General features: G+C 35.9%; 1 protein-coding gene across 1 annotated transcript in view; it reads left to right on the forward strand.

Moving 5' to 3' along the window:
- Positions 1-13547, forward strand: part of LOC139150821 (DNA-directed RNA polymerase III subunit RPC8-like) — a 36877-nt gene that overhangs the window by 10138 nt on the left and 13192 nt on the right. The window contains exons 2-3 of the mRNA XM_070723223.1: positions 9288-9471; positions 10272-10335. Coding sequence (XP_070579324.1) covers positions 9288-9471; positions 10272-10335 — 248 coding nt within the window. The remainder of the gene's footprint in view (positions 1-9287; positions 9472-10271; positions 10336-13547) is intronic.

Here is a 13547-nt window from a genome sequence, read left to right on the forward strand (position 1 = left end):
TCGTATGTGTTTATATTTCTTTTGAAAATCTTTCTGTGGATCTTTGATTTGCCCATAAAACTAACTATTTGTTGCCGCTTATGTTTCACAATAGCCCTTTGTATGATTCCGTGTCCACCACATGATCTGACTTTCTTCCAACATTTTTTATGGTATTTCATTCCACCAACGATTTCACAAATTTTTATCATGCATTTTCTTTTCATAACAATCGTGTTGTTTTGGAAGTGGACAAATCTTGTATGGAAACCCTTAAGAAACTGGACAAATGCCCTTTTTGCTAGTTTCAAATTAGCTGTCAGTGTCGAATGTTGAGACATTTCAAACAGTCTAGTTTTCACCAGCATATGTATGATACCCAATATCCTTGGTATGTCAGTGGATAGGCATTCTGTACATTGTTTATACATTACACATATTTATTCAGGACAGCCTTACTTTTTGCTGACAGAACAGATGAATATTTTAATTGAACCATATTTATAGAGTATACATACAACAAATGAAAATTACAACACCAATAATGATAACGAAATCCTATAATTTTATCAATGAAAAGAAAATGACAAGAAAATACTCTTCAAACAAAAACTTGAATGCAACTAACACAGTTCAGATGAAAAAAGTTCTCCACATCCACACAAAAGACTCAGAGAAAGAGAGCTTTCAGTGAAAGGTGAAATGCTCAACCACAACGAACCCAGTATCTGTTAACCAACAACTTGTACCTGCAAAACGAAACACACAGTCTTTGTAAATAGCTAATAAAAATAACTGCTGATTAAAACTGAGTTGATGCTCCCAGTTTGCAAGGCCGAAATTAAATAAATGCATACATACAGACTACAGTGCAACACTGTAAGCCTGTATACGAACACGTGCAACTGCGTGATCACTGCTGGGCCGTTTCGAACCGCTCACGAAACACATGCACACAGCTAACCTGAAATGTATCTTGAAATGCTTCGAGTCAAATAAGTACTTATTAAAACCAGGTTAATGCTCCCAGTTTGCAAGTTCAAAATGGAATATACCTACACACCTGAAGCTCTACAGCTGAGGCCTACAGGCTGTCACCAAACCAACGTACACATGCAGCATGCAGCGTGCTGTTTAGAACGCTTACACAAGCGCAACACCTGCTCTGACAGTACGTCCGAAGTGAAGGCCGCCATGATGGAAACGTCGATTCACGGGTCAAGTTTAAATGTCTGTAAGTTTGTATCCAGCCAAACTGAAATTATGTCTGAACATTTCTAAAATCACGAAAAATCGATCGCAGGACTTCTTTTGGGCGTAAATATCATTCCATGTATTTGCGGCATCGTTAAACTTGGGCCTACGGTCAATCCCCAAAAATCCATCATATCGTTAAAATGAGAGTTTCGCAGCATAGAAATTCTAACAAAATACTTACCAACAATATCATTTAATATCACCACAAAGTAGATACGATTGACCAACGATGACGGTAAAATTCAGTGATGAAAATCTCTGTGAAAAATTACTAACGGTCAGTCTCTGACTAGAGGGCGCTGTCTGAATTCAAATGTAATCCTCATAAATACATGCTAATTGGGTACCCTCTGTTCAGGCTGTTCTAATGTCGTAATAGTGTTTGTATTTGTTAGCTCACCAAGTTCACATTATTTTCATGATTAATAAAATGACACTTTCAGTATCAACCCATTGTTGCAGCAATTGAACTTTTTTTGTAATATGTTAAAGGGACAAAGTCGCCCATTTTTCACGAATTTTGTTTGATACGAGATACTACGTATATTGTTTGACATATTGAAAGATACTGAATGAATGGGTGACCATGCATATATTTGACCCCGATTTTAGATAAATTGAATGAAACCATGGCGAAAATGAATTAATGGTCATGTTATCAATCAATCAGAATACTGTACATTTTAATTTTTTGTCTAAGAACTCACCTCTTTTAAGTTTTTCAGTGTTAGCCCCAGATTTCAGTTTCTAGAACAATGTTTGTATGACTTCATGGGGTAGGCATGGAAGTGAAATCAGTTGCTGCAAAAGCGTGAACCTTGCATCATCTTCTTGGTAGCATCGTCTGAGTCCTGCTGCTTGTATGTGTTTCCAGACTGTCTGCTTCCAGTGGAAGGCACACCCTTTCAGCTGCAAATCTGGAAACACATTCCGCAATGCCCTCCACATTGCTTCCTCAAAATCCAACATGCATTCTTGTAAGGCAGTGCTTTCAGGTAGCATCGTCTTGATTCAGAACTGCCTGGTAATCTTTCCTACTCTTACCTGACATGAACACAAAGCACAGTGGAACCTGGAATATTATAAGAGAGAAATAATCATCAGTGTGAGAGTTAAATATGCTGGAATTATTTAAATGAATTAGTGTACAGATATCAAGCTGGAATAGTGAGTTGAAAAGTCTTGAAATTTGTGTTGACATATTTAACTGTTATACAAGACAATGTTAATACAATGTTTCTCAAACAAAAAGTAAAATCGAACATGGCGTAATATTTAGAAGCATGTTACAGGGAGCTAACATTTTCATTACCCTGAGTGACTGAATTTGGTCGGTAAGTGATTATAGGTAGGTAAGGTAAGTGGTAAGGTAAGATCAATAGTTTACTTACTTGCTTTGTTTCGCTGTCCTTTTGTAAGAAGCAATGTATACTCAGTAATTACCAGCTTGAATGTGCCATCAATATACCATTGGCGCCCTCAAGATAAAAAGTCCAACTGCTGCTGAGTTGCACAGATAACATGTAATCTCCCAGCCCGATTCCTCACTACATCCTGAATGATAAAATCTGAAAATGATGCAGATGAGCATACTATTGAAAACAAATGACAATTATTTTTATCATGCAAAAATAAAATGCATAATAATAAGCCCTAACTGTTCATGGTTGCCAACTTTTTTGAGGAAATCTACTTTCAATACAATAGTGAACATAACACAAATCAAATCATTTATACTGGCAGGCACAAATTTATAAGATGTAATAAATTTTACATAAACCTTTCTTCCAGAACAAAAAAAGGTATCCCAAGCTTAAACAAATTTACAATCTTTTCTAATGCTAATGCTTCTGTGAGCACCCTGCTTTACTTTTGAAATAACTATATCATGTGGAAATAATCATAACCATGTAACAAGAATATAACTGCATAAATACCTGGAGGTATAGCGTCATCACACAGCTGAAATCCCATCAGATAGAATGGGTCCTACAGGTGCAACTTCTGGCGAAGTCTGTTCTGCAGCTCGTGCCAAATTCCTGACTTCAGGCATTGTTGGTAGTGGCTCATCAATGTTGTGAATCCGCAGAGCATCCTCAACAATCTCTTCAGCTGGATCAAACAGGTACTGGATTGCTTTGGCCTTGACGCTTGAGACGATTTTTGACACGGTTTCCTGTCCAGGTTGAGATGGATGAATGTGGTCATGGATGCCACGTTGAAAGTCTTCTTTCCCACGTTGCCAAACTGTCTCATGACAAAAAATACGGCTATTACATTTCAAACAACTAGAGACACAAAAAAAGTATGTTCACATAAATAAGTATGAATACGAATACATATAAGCTTATTAATGTACGGTAATACTTACTTGTACTTGTTTTGTTGCACTGTCCTTTTTAATTGCACAATCACTGATCAATAATAATTTTTGAAGCTTTGAAACAAAATGTATAATAGATGGGAACCATATGTCATTTGATAAAAGGTGCTTTCTGGTCATTTTCCTGTCTATTTCTATAAACGATACGTTTTAATATATAAGCATATAATTAGTCATCAGAATACAAAGGGTCAGCTGTGCAGGATATATATCCCTCCCTATAACTGGATTTTGCATTTAGTGGATGTTTGAAGTGATAATCAACACTCAGTCTTTTGTTTGCCATTGAATTTAATTATTATCTAAATAGCTTTCCTAGTAGAAATATCTAATAACCAATCTCGGTTTAAAAATGTTAACTTACTTCCATAAGACACCTTTCTTAGTTCTTCTCTTTACTGTGTAAGAGTAGCCATTGGAGTCTATTAGCTTCTCCTTTTGCCGCTGGGTAGAACCCATGATGATGCTGTAGGTTATACCAGTGTTGTCATAATCAGACAAATCAGCAGGTACACCTTTTCCAACGAATCTTCTTGAACCTCCAGCACGGGTTGTACGTCATATTCAGTGGCATAAATTGACTGAACTGCTGCAGGCTCTAAGTCCATACTGGTGTTTTAACAGAATTGTGTTGTGATCCCCTATCACTTCAACCAGATCTGTAAATGACAAGTGTGGCATATATACTGTACACCTTTGCTTTTCACAATGCAACAATATCATATGGAATTCATCAATAATTTATTTATTACAGAAATAAAACATTTACATGAAAATGGCAATAATCTGTTTCATTTGTACAGAAAATGCATACAAATTCAGTTGGATTCACTTTCCAAAATACTCAGCTCATAGAGCGTAATGGCGTAGAATAGGTGTTAGTTGGATCGGTTGGCAACCAACGACCATACTTTGTAACAAAAACAAAGGCAAAATAACCTGGTATGACAGCTGTTACTTGAAATTGTGGCATAGTCAATTCAAGCTTTGTGATTTCTCCCTTAGCTAGTGCAGCTCTAACTTTGGGTATTTTTGCTACTGCTACAAAACCTATGAGGCACCAGTTACCATCAATTAATGCTCTGAACTGTATAGCATTAGAATCACTGGCATTGTGTGGATCAGGTTTCAATTCCACTTCAATCTCATTTCTCTTCAACTTTAGATCCCTGCATTTTTTCAAAGCCTTTTGGCAACTTTGTCGGACATTACATCCTTTCAAACGAAAGCGTTCAGTATACTGTACATGTTCAGTGTTCATTTCTTTGAAAAGAGTGTCCATACGAGTTGTGATTGCTGGCCGTGTTACTGCTGCTGCTGTAGGGGACGTAGATGATGTAGATGATGCTGTAGTGGGTGCGGATGATGAAGATGATGAAGATGAGGACGGGGATATTGTTGAAGGAGACTTCACAGATGCTGAGATTTTTTTTCTTTTCTGGTGCTGATCCTGTCCTGTTAATCTGGAAGATGAAGTGGGATGATTTGGTGCACTAATGCCTATATTCAGTGGCACTACTCTGCCGTCTCTCTGGAAATTGATATAATCCCTCTTCAAAGATGCCAGTAATTTCTTCCCCTTCATCTTGGTTGATAAAGGCACTGTTGTGTAGCCTTGGTATTTCCACTGCCAAACACACAGGTATTCATCAACCTTGTCTTCATCTAAGGCAGTTCCGTCATCTGCATGGCTGTAAACTCCCTGCAATTATAAAAACAGAACAACATTAACAGTGATTTTTTACCAATATTACGTGAACTCGAAATCAAAGTGACATTCAATTACTACATGTATTACCTTTATAGCAAAACTAAACAGACTTCATTCTTTATTACAAATGATTTCCTTGAATGTATTGTTTAGTGCAGTTTATCGTAGAAAACGTGTACGAAAAAGTAATTCTGACAAAAAATTTATTTAAAAAATTTAATTTATCTGTCAAGAAAAACAAACACTGTGGTTGCTCAGACACTTTGGCAGCATTTAATCACAAAAATTTGATAAATTAAAAGACAAGGTTACAAAAACAAATTTTGTAAACAACGTTTTTTCCATTTAGGGACCTTGATTGAAAGGGAGTTTAATACAAAGACGTGTTAATGGGTTACTATTTTCAAAGAATACACAGGAAACTTGCCAGGTGTAGCTGTTTACCCCAGCTCTTTGTGATTGCCAGTTTTGAAAGGCACACAGTCCATGTAGCCGACACTGAGATGCAAATGATATGCGGTTAAGGTCTCCTCGACTAACTTTCAGCTGGTTGCTCATTTTCTACTATTTTTATAGTAATTTATACAAAGGCACAGACTTATTCCACCAGCAACTTAAAACTGATAGTGACTTTGTAGCTCATTCTTGACACTTCATGTTCGTGTCGGCTACATGGACGATCTGCCAGTTTTGAAATGCATGCTTAAAATGCACACACAAACACACACATACACACACACACAAACCAAGAAGATAATAGTTTCGAAATTTAAAATGTACCCTTATCGAAGCTAAGACCAGACTGTCAATAGAAACCAATTAAACTTTAAAAAATTGCAACCGAACCAATAGCGCAGAAGCCTATGTATCAACAATTGTACAGCTTTAACTTTAGCTTTAACACAGGCACAGACAAAATCGCGTCTTTTTTAAAGTTTCCATCATGTTTTCTAAGTAAAATAAACCTTCATAAAGACGACCTAAAATCACAGAGGTCTGTTACTTCAACGTTTAGACACTGCCTAGCAAAATATTCAACGAAAATCAACTTACCGCCATATCGAAACTGTTTAAAACCCTGACGGTTTGCGGAAATACCACAAATATATGGCTTGAAGGACTTGACCAACGGTAATTACACTTGCTATATAAAGTGGTGATACAATGACAGCAGTAAAAGAACTTTGATATTTTTATTTCAGCTAATTACATATTTGTATACTTCATGACCTAATCGGCGGTGATTATTGTTCATTACGTTGATCATAATATTTTCAATGAAGTTGCAAACATGTGGCAAAGGTTAAAATTTACACATAACTGCAATATATAATGAAACACGTGAGCATTTTCAGTTCATATCTGGTCTGTTTTCAATGTGCTCCACAGAGTAATTCCATAGAAAACTTGGAAGGCATTCATGAGATGATTTGTCGAACGATTTCTTCCCATCAAGGCATATCCATCCTCTAGTTTTTTGCCTAGAACCTGTCAGTGAGATACATGTTATCATTTTACAGGACTACATGTATGTAATTATAAAAATATGTAATTTTTTAAAGTTTTAAATTTTGAAAGCCCTTTGTGCTCCTCCACAAACTTCCTCAGGTGTGTCCCCCATCCTTTTCTGGATGTGTTCTTTATACAATCCTGTTTTTCAACTGTGATATTTTCGTCATGGTAGGTGTATTTCACTGCAGCGTGTGCTTAACTGTGTCCGTCACCAATGTAATGGGTATGCCTGTAGAGAACAGAACATCGTTTTTCTACATATAAAAAATCCTAACAAAACTTCCTTGTCACACACTGTAATATCACTTCTTTTGTCTGCCTTGAAACATCTTGGGCTGATATTGATAATTTGATACAGGATTTACAACATTTCAGCCAATATTATGTATGTCATCATTAGGTGTCATAAATGCTTGGCTAGAACCTATCTGAACTACTGAATCAATTTTATTTCTAAATTCTTACCTAACGTTGTAATTGTGCAGAGACTTTTCAAATTAAACTCTGGCTCTGGCCTCCTCCATGCTCTTGACTGAAATTTCATGGTTGATTTGACAGTTGGGCTTGTGTTTTAAAAACCAGTCAACATATTCTCTGTTGTTTTGTTTACCCTCCTACTTATCGTACTCTCTGCAATGCATTTCGTTGACAGGAAATGCTTGTTCATAACTTTCCCTGCAAGAGACAGCATCAACTTATTCATGACAACCAGATAATTTTACAATCCAAAGCAGTCAGGAAAAATGATAAGGTCTAGGTCATCACAGAACGGATACTTATGTTGTTGAATTGGTACATTGATCACAAGTTCATTATTGGCTGGATATCAATACAGAACTATTAGTTAGAAGGTAGTTCATGCCTGAAATGGCTGTTTTATGGATGGAGCAGCTTTAGAACTTGACAAATCTAGAATGTGATTATTTAGGAAGGATAGCAGACCAGCAATTCGCCAAAATGGCCAGTTAACTGAAATGGCTACCCAAAAATGTTAATGTCTGCTCCATTTGCAGCAGGAAGCAGGCCAGGGACATTAATACTTGTGGAAGTTGTAAATTCTGCCGCTCCACTGTTTATTATTGTTCTAACAGTACAACTACCGTACATGTACCTGTTAAAGGAGACATGATGTATTACATTACATTGTGTTATACTTCGTTACTTCGACAGCCTGATTTTTTGATCAAAGTGTGACACCTCAACAATTGAATATGAATAAATTGATATCTGATTATCAGTTACATGGACATGAAAAACGTATGATTTTAAATGTAAAAGCAACATCACATAAATTAGCAAACTTTGTGATGCTACAAATGCTCTCATTGACAACAAATCATCGAACAACAAATCATCAAGCATTGGCATTCAAGTTTGGTCATACCAGTATGAACCTTTGTCTGACATTTGCAGGCGGTCTTTTGTGCTTGTCAACATCGGTTTGGCTGTTATGCAAACTATGTCCAATCTTTCCAAAGCAAAGCACATGCTAACAGAACAGAATTATCAAAGTACATAATACATTTAGAATTTGAAATCTGAAACAAGACAAGTACATGAAGGCCATTCATTGCAAATGGACAAATGACAGGGCAAAGATACTAAGATGAAATGGCAATGTCCTTCCAGTAGTACAGCACAGAGATTTTGAGATTTTGATGTTTATAAAGGACCGGTCATCATATACCTATCAGCTAAGGTACCATCCCAGATTGTTACACAAAGGAAGGAGGGGAGTTTATACTCAATTTGGGATGGGAATTTGCAACAGTGTTTGTGACACTTTGAATTTTTTTAAAAGTAAAACGTGAAACTGTTCAAGACAAGAGCTAATGTTACCTGCACTGATTGCTTTATCTGTCACTTGCAAACATATTGAATTTAACATGATCACTTTTGTAACGTCAGTATTTCATAATGGAATGCCTTGACAGAATTAGAGAAGAAAAGAAAACGAAGATGTTGTAAGGAATCTCAACAGAGACTTCAATAAAACAATAAAACCCATACCTGTAAATTTACAAATATGCATGTGGTGAACCATACAAAATGCAAATTTCTTAAATTTGAAGAACAAGGCTCATTGCACCAAAATCACTTTTGTTAATACATCTTCAAACTCAAAGAAAATTTGGTGTTGACAGCCAGCCATTCTACAGCATATTATCATCCATTTTGATTGGTTGGTACTTTCAAGGAGGTGAGACTTAAGAACGAATACCATTGTTGCTGAATGAGTCAAACACAAACAGTAAAGTGTCAGAATTTTTATCAGTCCGTATGAATGAAGTAAAGTATTTTTCAAATCTCCAAGTCAAACCTGGATAGAAAACTTTCTTTGTGCATTTCTTTCTGTAGCTGTATAAGTGAAAAATGTATTAATCATACCTCTAAGTCAAGCCTGCCATGAAAACTTTCTTTGTACATTTCTGCTTGCGTACACAGGTGGTACACAATGTTGGTCTGTGTATAGCATTACATGACATCACAAAGCTAGAAGATTCCTACTTATTTCCTGGTGATGGGGCTTCACACACCAAGGTGCATTTCAGATACATTGTGTTCAGACCATTTATGGATGAAATACTGATTGGAAAAATCAGAAGCTGTAGTAGAGATGGAGTACATGGTAAGTATACTTTATGTCACATCAGCGGTTTTACAAATCATTATAAAATAAATGTACCTTTTCTGATACCAAAGAAGAGATATAAGAATATAAATATTTAATGTACTAATCATTATTAAAATGACTGCAGCCAAGTTTCAAACAAACTTACAGTTTGAAATGGACACTATATGCCAATGTGTAAGCACATACATGTATCACTTCCATTCTAGATTTGTAATCCATTATTTCTGGTTGAATCAAAAGAATTTTTACAGTAATTTTATCAACAAGTTTCAGAAAATGATGATTTTCCCGTCAAAAGAATCAATTGTTCATTAGAAGATAGCTGTACACAGTGTTGAAGTAATTTTTTGAAAATTCAAAACACAACAGAGAGCTGACAGATCATGCCTGACTCTACACAGCCACTGTGCATGTACATGCACACAATGTACATGTATGTGACACTAGTTGTCTTGGTCAGCTATTGCACAGGCTGCAGAACCTGTAATGAATTCATGAGGTACTACTTTGTACTGGCACACACAATCAACATTATGACAACAACATGTCTGCTGTGACTCATTTGATATGAATATTCAACACACACACTCTGTATGATTTTCACAATGTAGCAGAATTCAAACAGAAATCACCAAGCCAGTATGTATCACTGAAGAACCTTTATAATCAAGTCTGTAAAATATTCTGTAGGTGTTATGTCATATGATCATATTATATCATAGCAGTCTCGGAGCAAGACTTGTACAAATATTGGATTGAAATTGAGGATGTAGTGATTCTTTTTCTACTTTCAGTTTCTTTAGGTTTCTTTGATGATGTCCTTATAGCTCCAGATTCTTTACAGGAACCAAAACGATTGTATCCTTTGTTTTAAGTGACTTTTTCCAAGTTATATTAAATTCATTTGGGATAAAGTATGGTATACAGTAGGTACATACATATATTTCACAGATATCTGTGACAGTAGCAGTAACTCTTGACTTTAACACTTGGTTGGTTTTTTTCATTTGAGTTTTATTTCCTGTATTTTTAACAACTGGTGTAACTAATGTATCACTCAATATAAGTGTGAAGGTCAGTTTAATGTGATGTTCAGCGAGACATGGGATCTGTGAAAGTCAACTTCAATACTAGTGACCTTTCACAAGTACCTGGCAACCCAGGAGAGATGGAAAAGATGCATCGTTTATAACGTTTGATCAATTTATAAAATCTCAGTTGCCATGTCTTTGAAGTTGTTTGGCAAGTAGTTCAACAAATGTATTGTCTACAAGTACTTGTTGATAGAGCTGTCTCCACCCTAGTGATCTTTCATTGCTAAGTTTACATTTCAAAGAAATCAAATCGTTATTGATCATTTGATGGCTGTGTTTAAAGTGTTTATAGTAGGCTTTTAGTTCATATGTATTGTTTGACTGTTTGTACAGTAACAGTAGTGCTAGCATCACCAAGCATCTCACAAGAATTCAATGACGTTTGGTGTGAAACCAAGGAAGTTCATGAAACTGAATACACTTATCAGTTGATAGGCAATAGTAAACAGCGCCCTCTTCTGGGAGGAGACTGTTGTACCCATTAATCAGCACCAAGGTTTGAATAATGCTTTGCCTGCAGCCATATGCAGACACTATTTAAGCATATAGTTATTGATAAAACTGACAACACAGAGAACTTGCATAGATGGCCATATTTAATTTATTATCTGTGAAGCTACAGTACTGGAAACAAATACATTTCCATTACTGATGTATCAACCTCAGCTTCAGTATCACATGCTTGTCTCATGTTGAAATCATTGGTGGTGTTTTATACAGAGGATCAGCACAACCACCAAACATTGCATGGTTTGAACTGACATCTAAATGAGCCTTCATTTGTATAATCTCTCAATGTATACTTTGTAGTGTGCCTTGTACTTTTTACGATTAATACGTTTTAAACAGAAACTTCCGCTATAAAAGCCGGCTTATCGTAAATCTATGCAAATGTAAAAAAGCCACACTACTGATCAGACGTGCTGTGTTAGGTCCCAGAATCCCATAATTTTGCCATGTTTCAGGCGTTGATTGTCTTTGAATCTTCCATATAATATCTGTGAATATATATCAACTAAACTTGAGTCGCAAAATAAACTAAAAAATGTTCTGATTTTTGTTGGAGATAACGCATGTGTTTCAAAATGTGTTAACTGTATGACCATTTTACCCCTCTTTGCATATGTCACGAAAGTGCCCATCATGATTATTCAAATTTATCATATGGTCAAGGTGATTCTATGAGAATTCACAAACTTACAATTTCAATGAAAAACAAAAGTTCACACCTCCATATGCAAATGGCTGTGTCATCGTAATTCCTTTATTGTGCACACACAGTCCTGTAACTTCTCATTTAAGATTTGTAAACAGTTTGTGTCAATTTTGGAATGTTTTTGAAATTTGTTTTAGCCCCCTCAGGACTACCAGTACATATGATGTGTACACTACCAGTACATGTGAATTCTAGACTACTAGTACGTATGATTCATAAAATTTGCCAGGTCTAACAGAACTTTCTTGAGTAGTGAAACATCAGATTGGTCAAGAGGGTATACTAATTTTGTGTCTACACAATATTTGTACACGAAAATATACCCGTGTTTGGTTGTGAAATGTATGCTTCCCTATTTTATTAGCTACTGTTATGCCAAAAACTTTGAAAATGATGATCACAACATGACTTTGGTTCATTTATTTGTCTAGCCTTGCTCACTCTATTATGAAAATGTTTTTATGGTACTGGTATGATTGTATGCCATGTGTATAAATGTATCTGAAGTGATGGTAGTCTCACCAATAATTCTATTGCCCTCGATAGTTTTTTCTATACTCACTTGCAAACTGTATGCAATTCTTAGTTGTTAACATAGGGTGTGCTGTGAATGGAGAAAGATCAACCATTATTGCCTGCATACATTTGTTGCTTACCCTCTAGGCTAGTCAAGGTGTGTTTCTGCAGGGTCTCTCCCTCAAAACATTCCTTGGTGGAACAGGCCTGTAAATTGTATGATTGATAAGTGCTATTACATGGTTGTGCATGGCCTGTGAGTAGCCAATTAAGTAACTCCCCAGTGCTATGCTGTACAGTTTAAGATGGCATCATCTGTAAGCTTTGAGGATTTTGAAACCGGGGCTTGCAAGTCATCATGACCTGTTTTCCCAACAAAGATTTGACTGACAATCCAAGGAAGGCAGTGAACTTGATTTTAAATCACAGCAATGCCTTTGTTCCATGTATGACTTGCAATGACAATCACTGCGCTAGTTGATGTAAGATCATGCTGAGAATTCAACAGTTAAATAAAAAATGTGAAAAGTAAGCTTATCTTTGACAGTGGTTTTCCTTACAGACATAAACATTTCATGAAATTTGTATCAAAATGGAGCACAGATGATATTAACAATATTTACTAGACCATTAAATTTGATTGCTTTAGACTTAGCAATGTGCAAAATTTGATGAAAATGACAAAGGTAGAAGTGGCTACTTAAACAGTTTTCAGGGTAATCAGGTTAAGAGTCAATTTGCCAGTCTTCCAGTTGTGTAAACTCATTTTATGTGCAAGACAGTAATTTTAAATCAAAATTCAAATAATTGATTCATGGATGACCTCTACACATCTGGAATAATTTAAGGTCACTTAAATAATTTGTGTTCTCAAAGTTGATCTCTAGTAATGATCTACGGTATCCACAAAACATTTGCCATAAATTTAAATAATTTAATAAACTTGGCTTATTATGTCACTGCCATTCCAGTTTCTTGCTTGAGTTAAATAGCAACCATTAAATACCATAAATGCTTTTATCTGGTGGTAGTTCAACTTGAGGCTAACCATTTCATACACAAAATACAACCCTGCTCAGTCTAATCACTCTGTGCCTCTCTTGTTTCATAGCAAAAGTCATAGATGGAACGTGGCATTTAGAGTACCTGCAATACAAATTTTCTGTCAAACATAAAAGACACAGTGTCATGCTTGACTTACACCATTTTATGTCACCATTAAATCTGTTAGTGTGCATTAGTGA

The sequence above is a fragment of the Ptychodera flava genome, chromosome 15, assembly GCF_041260155.1.
Source record: "Ptychodera flava strain L36383 chromosome 15, AS_Pfla_20210202, whole genome shotgun sequence".
NCBI lineage: Eukaryota > Metazoa > Hemichordata > Enteropneusta > Ptychoderidae > Ptychodera > Ptychodera flava.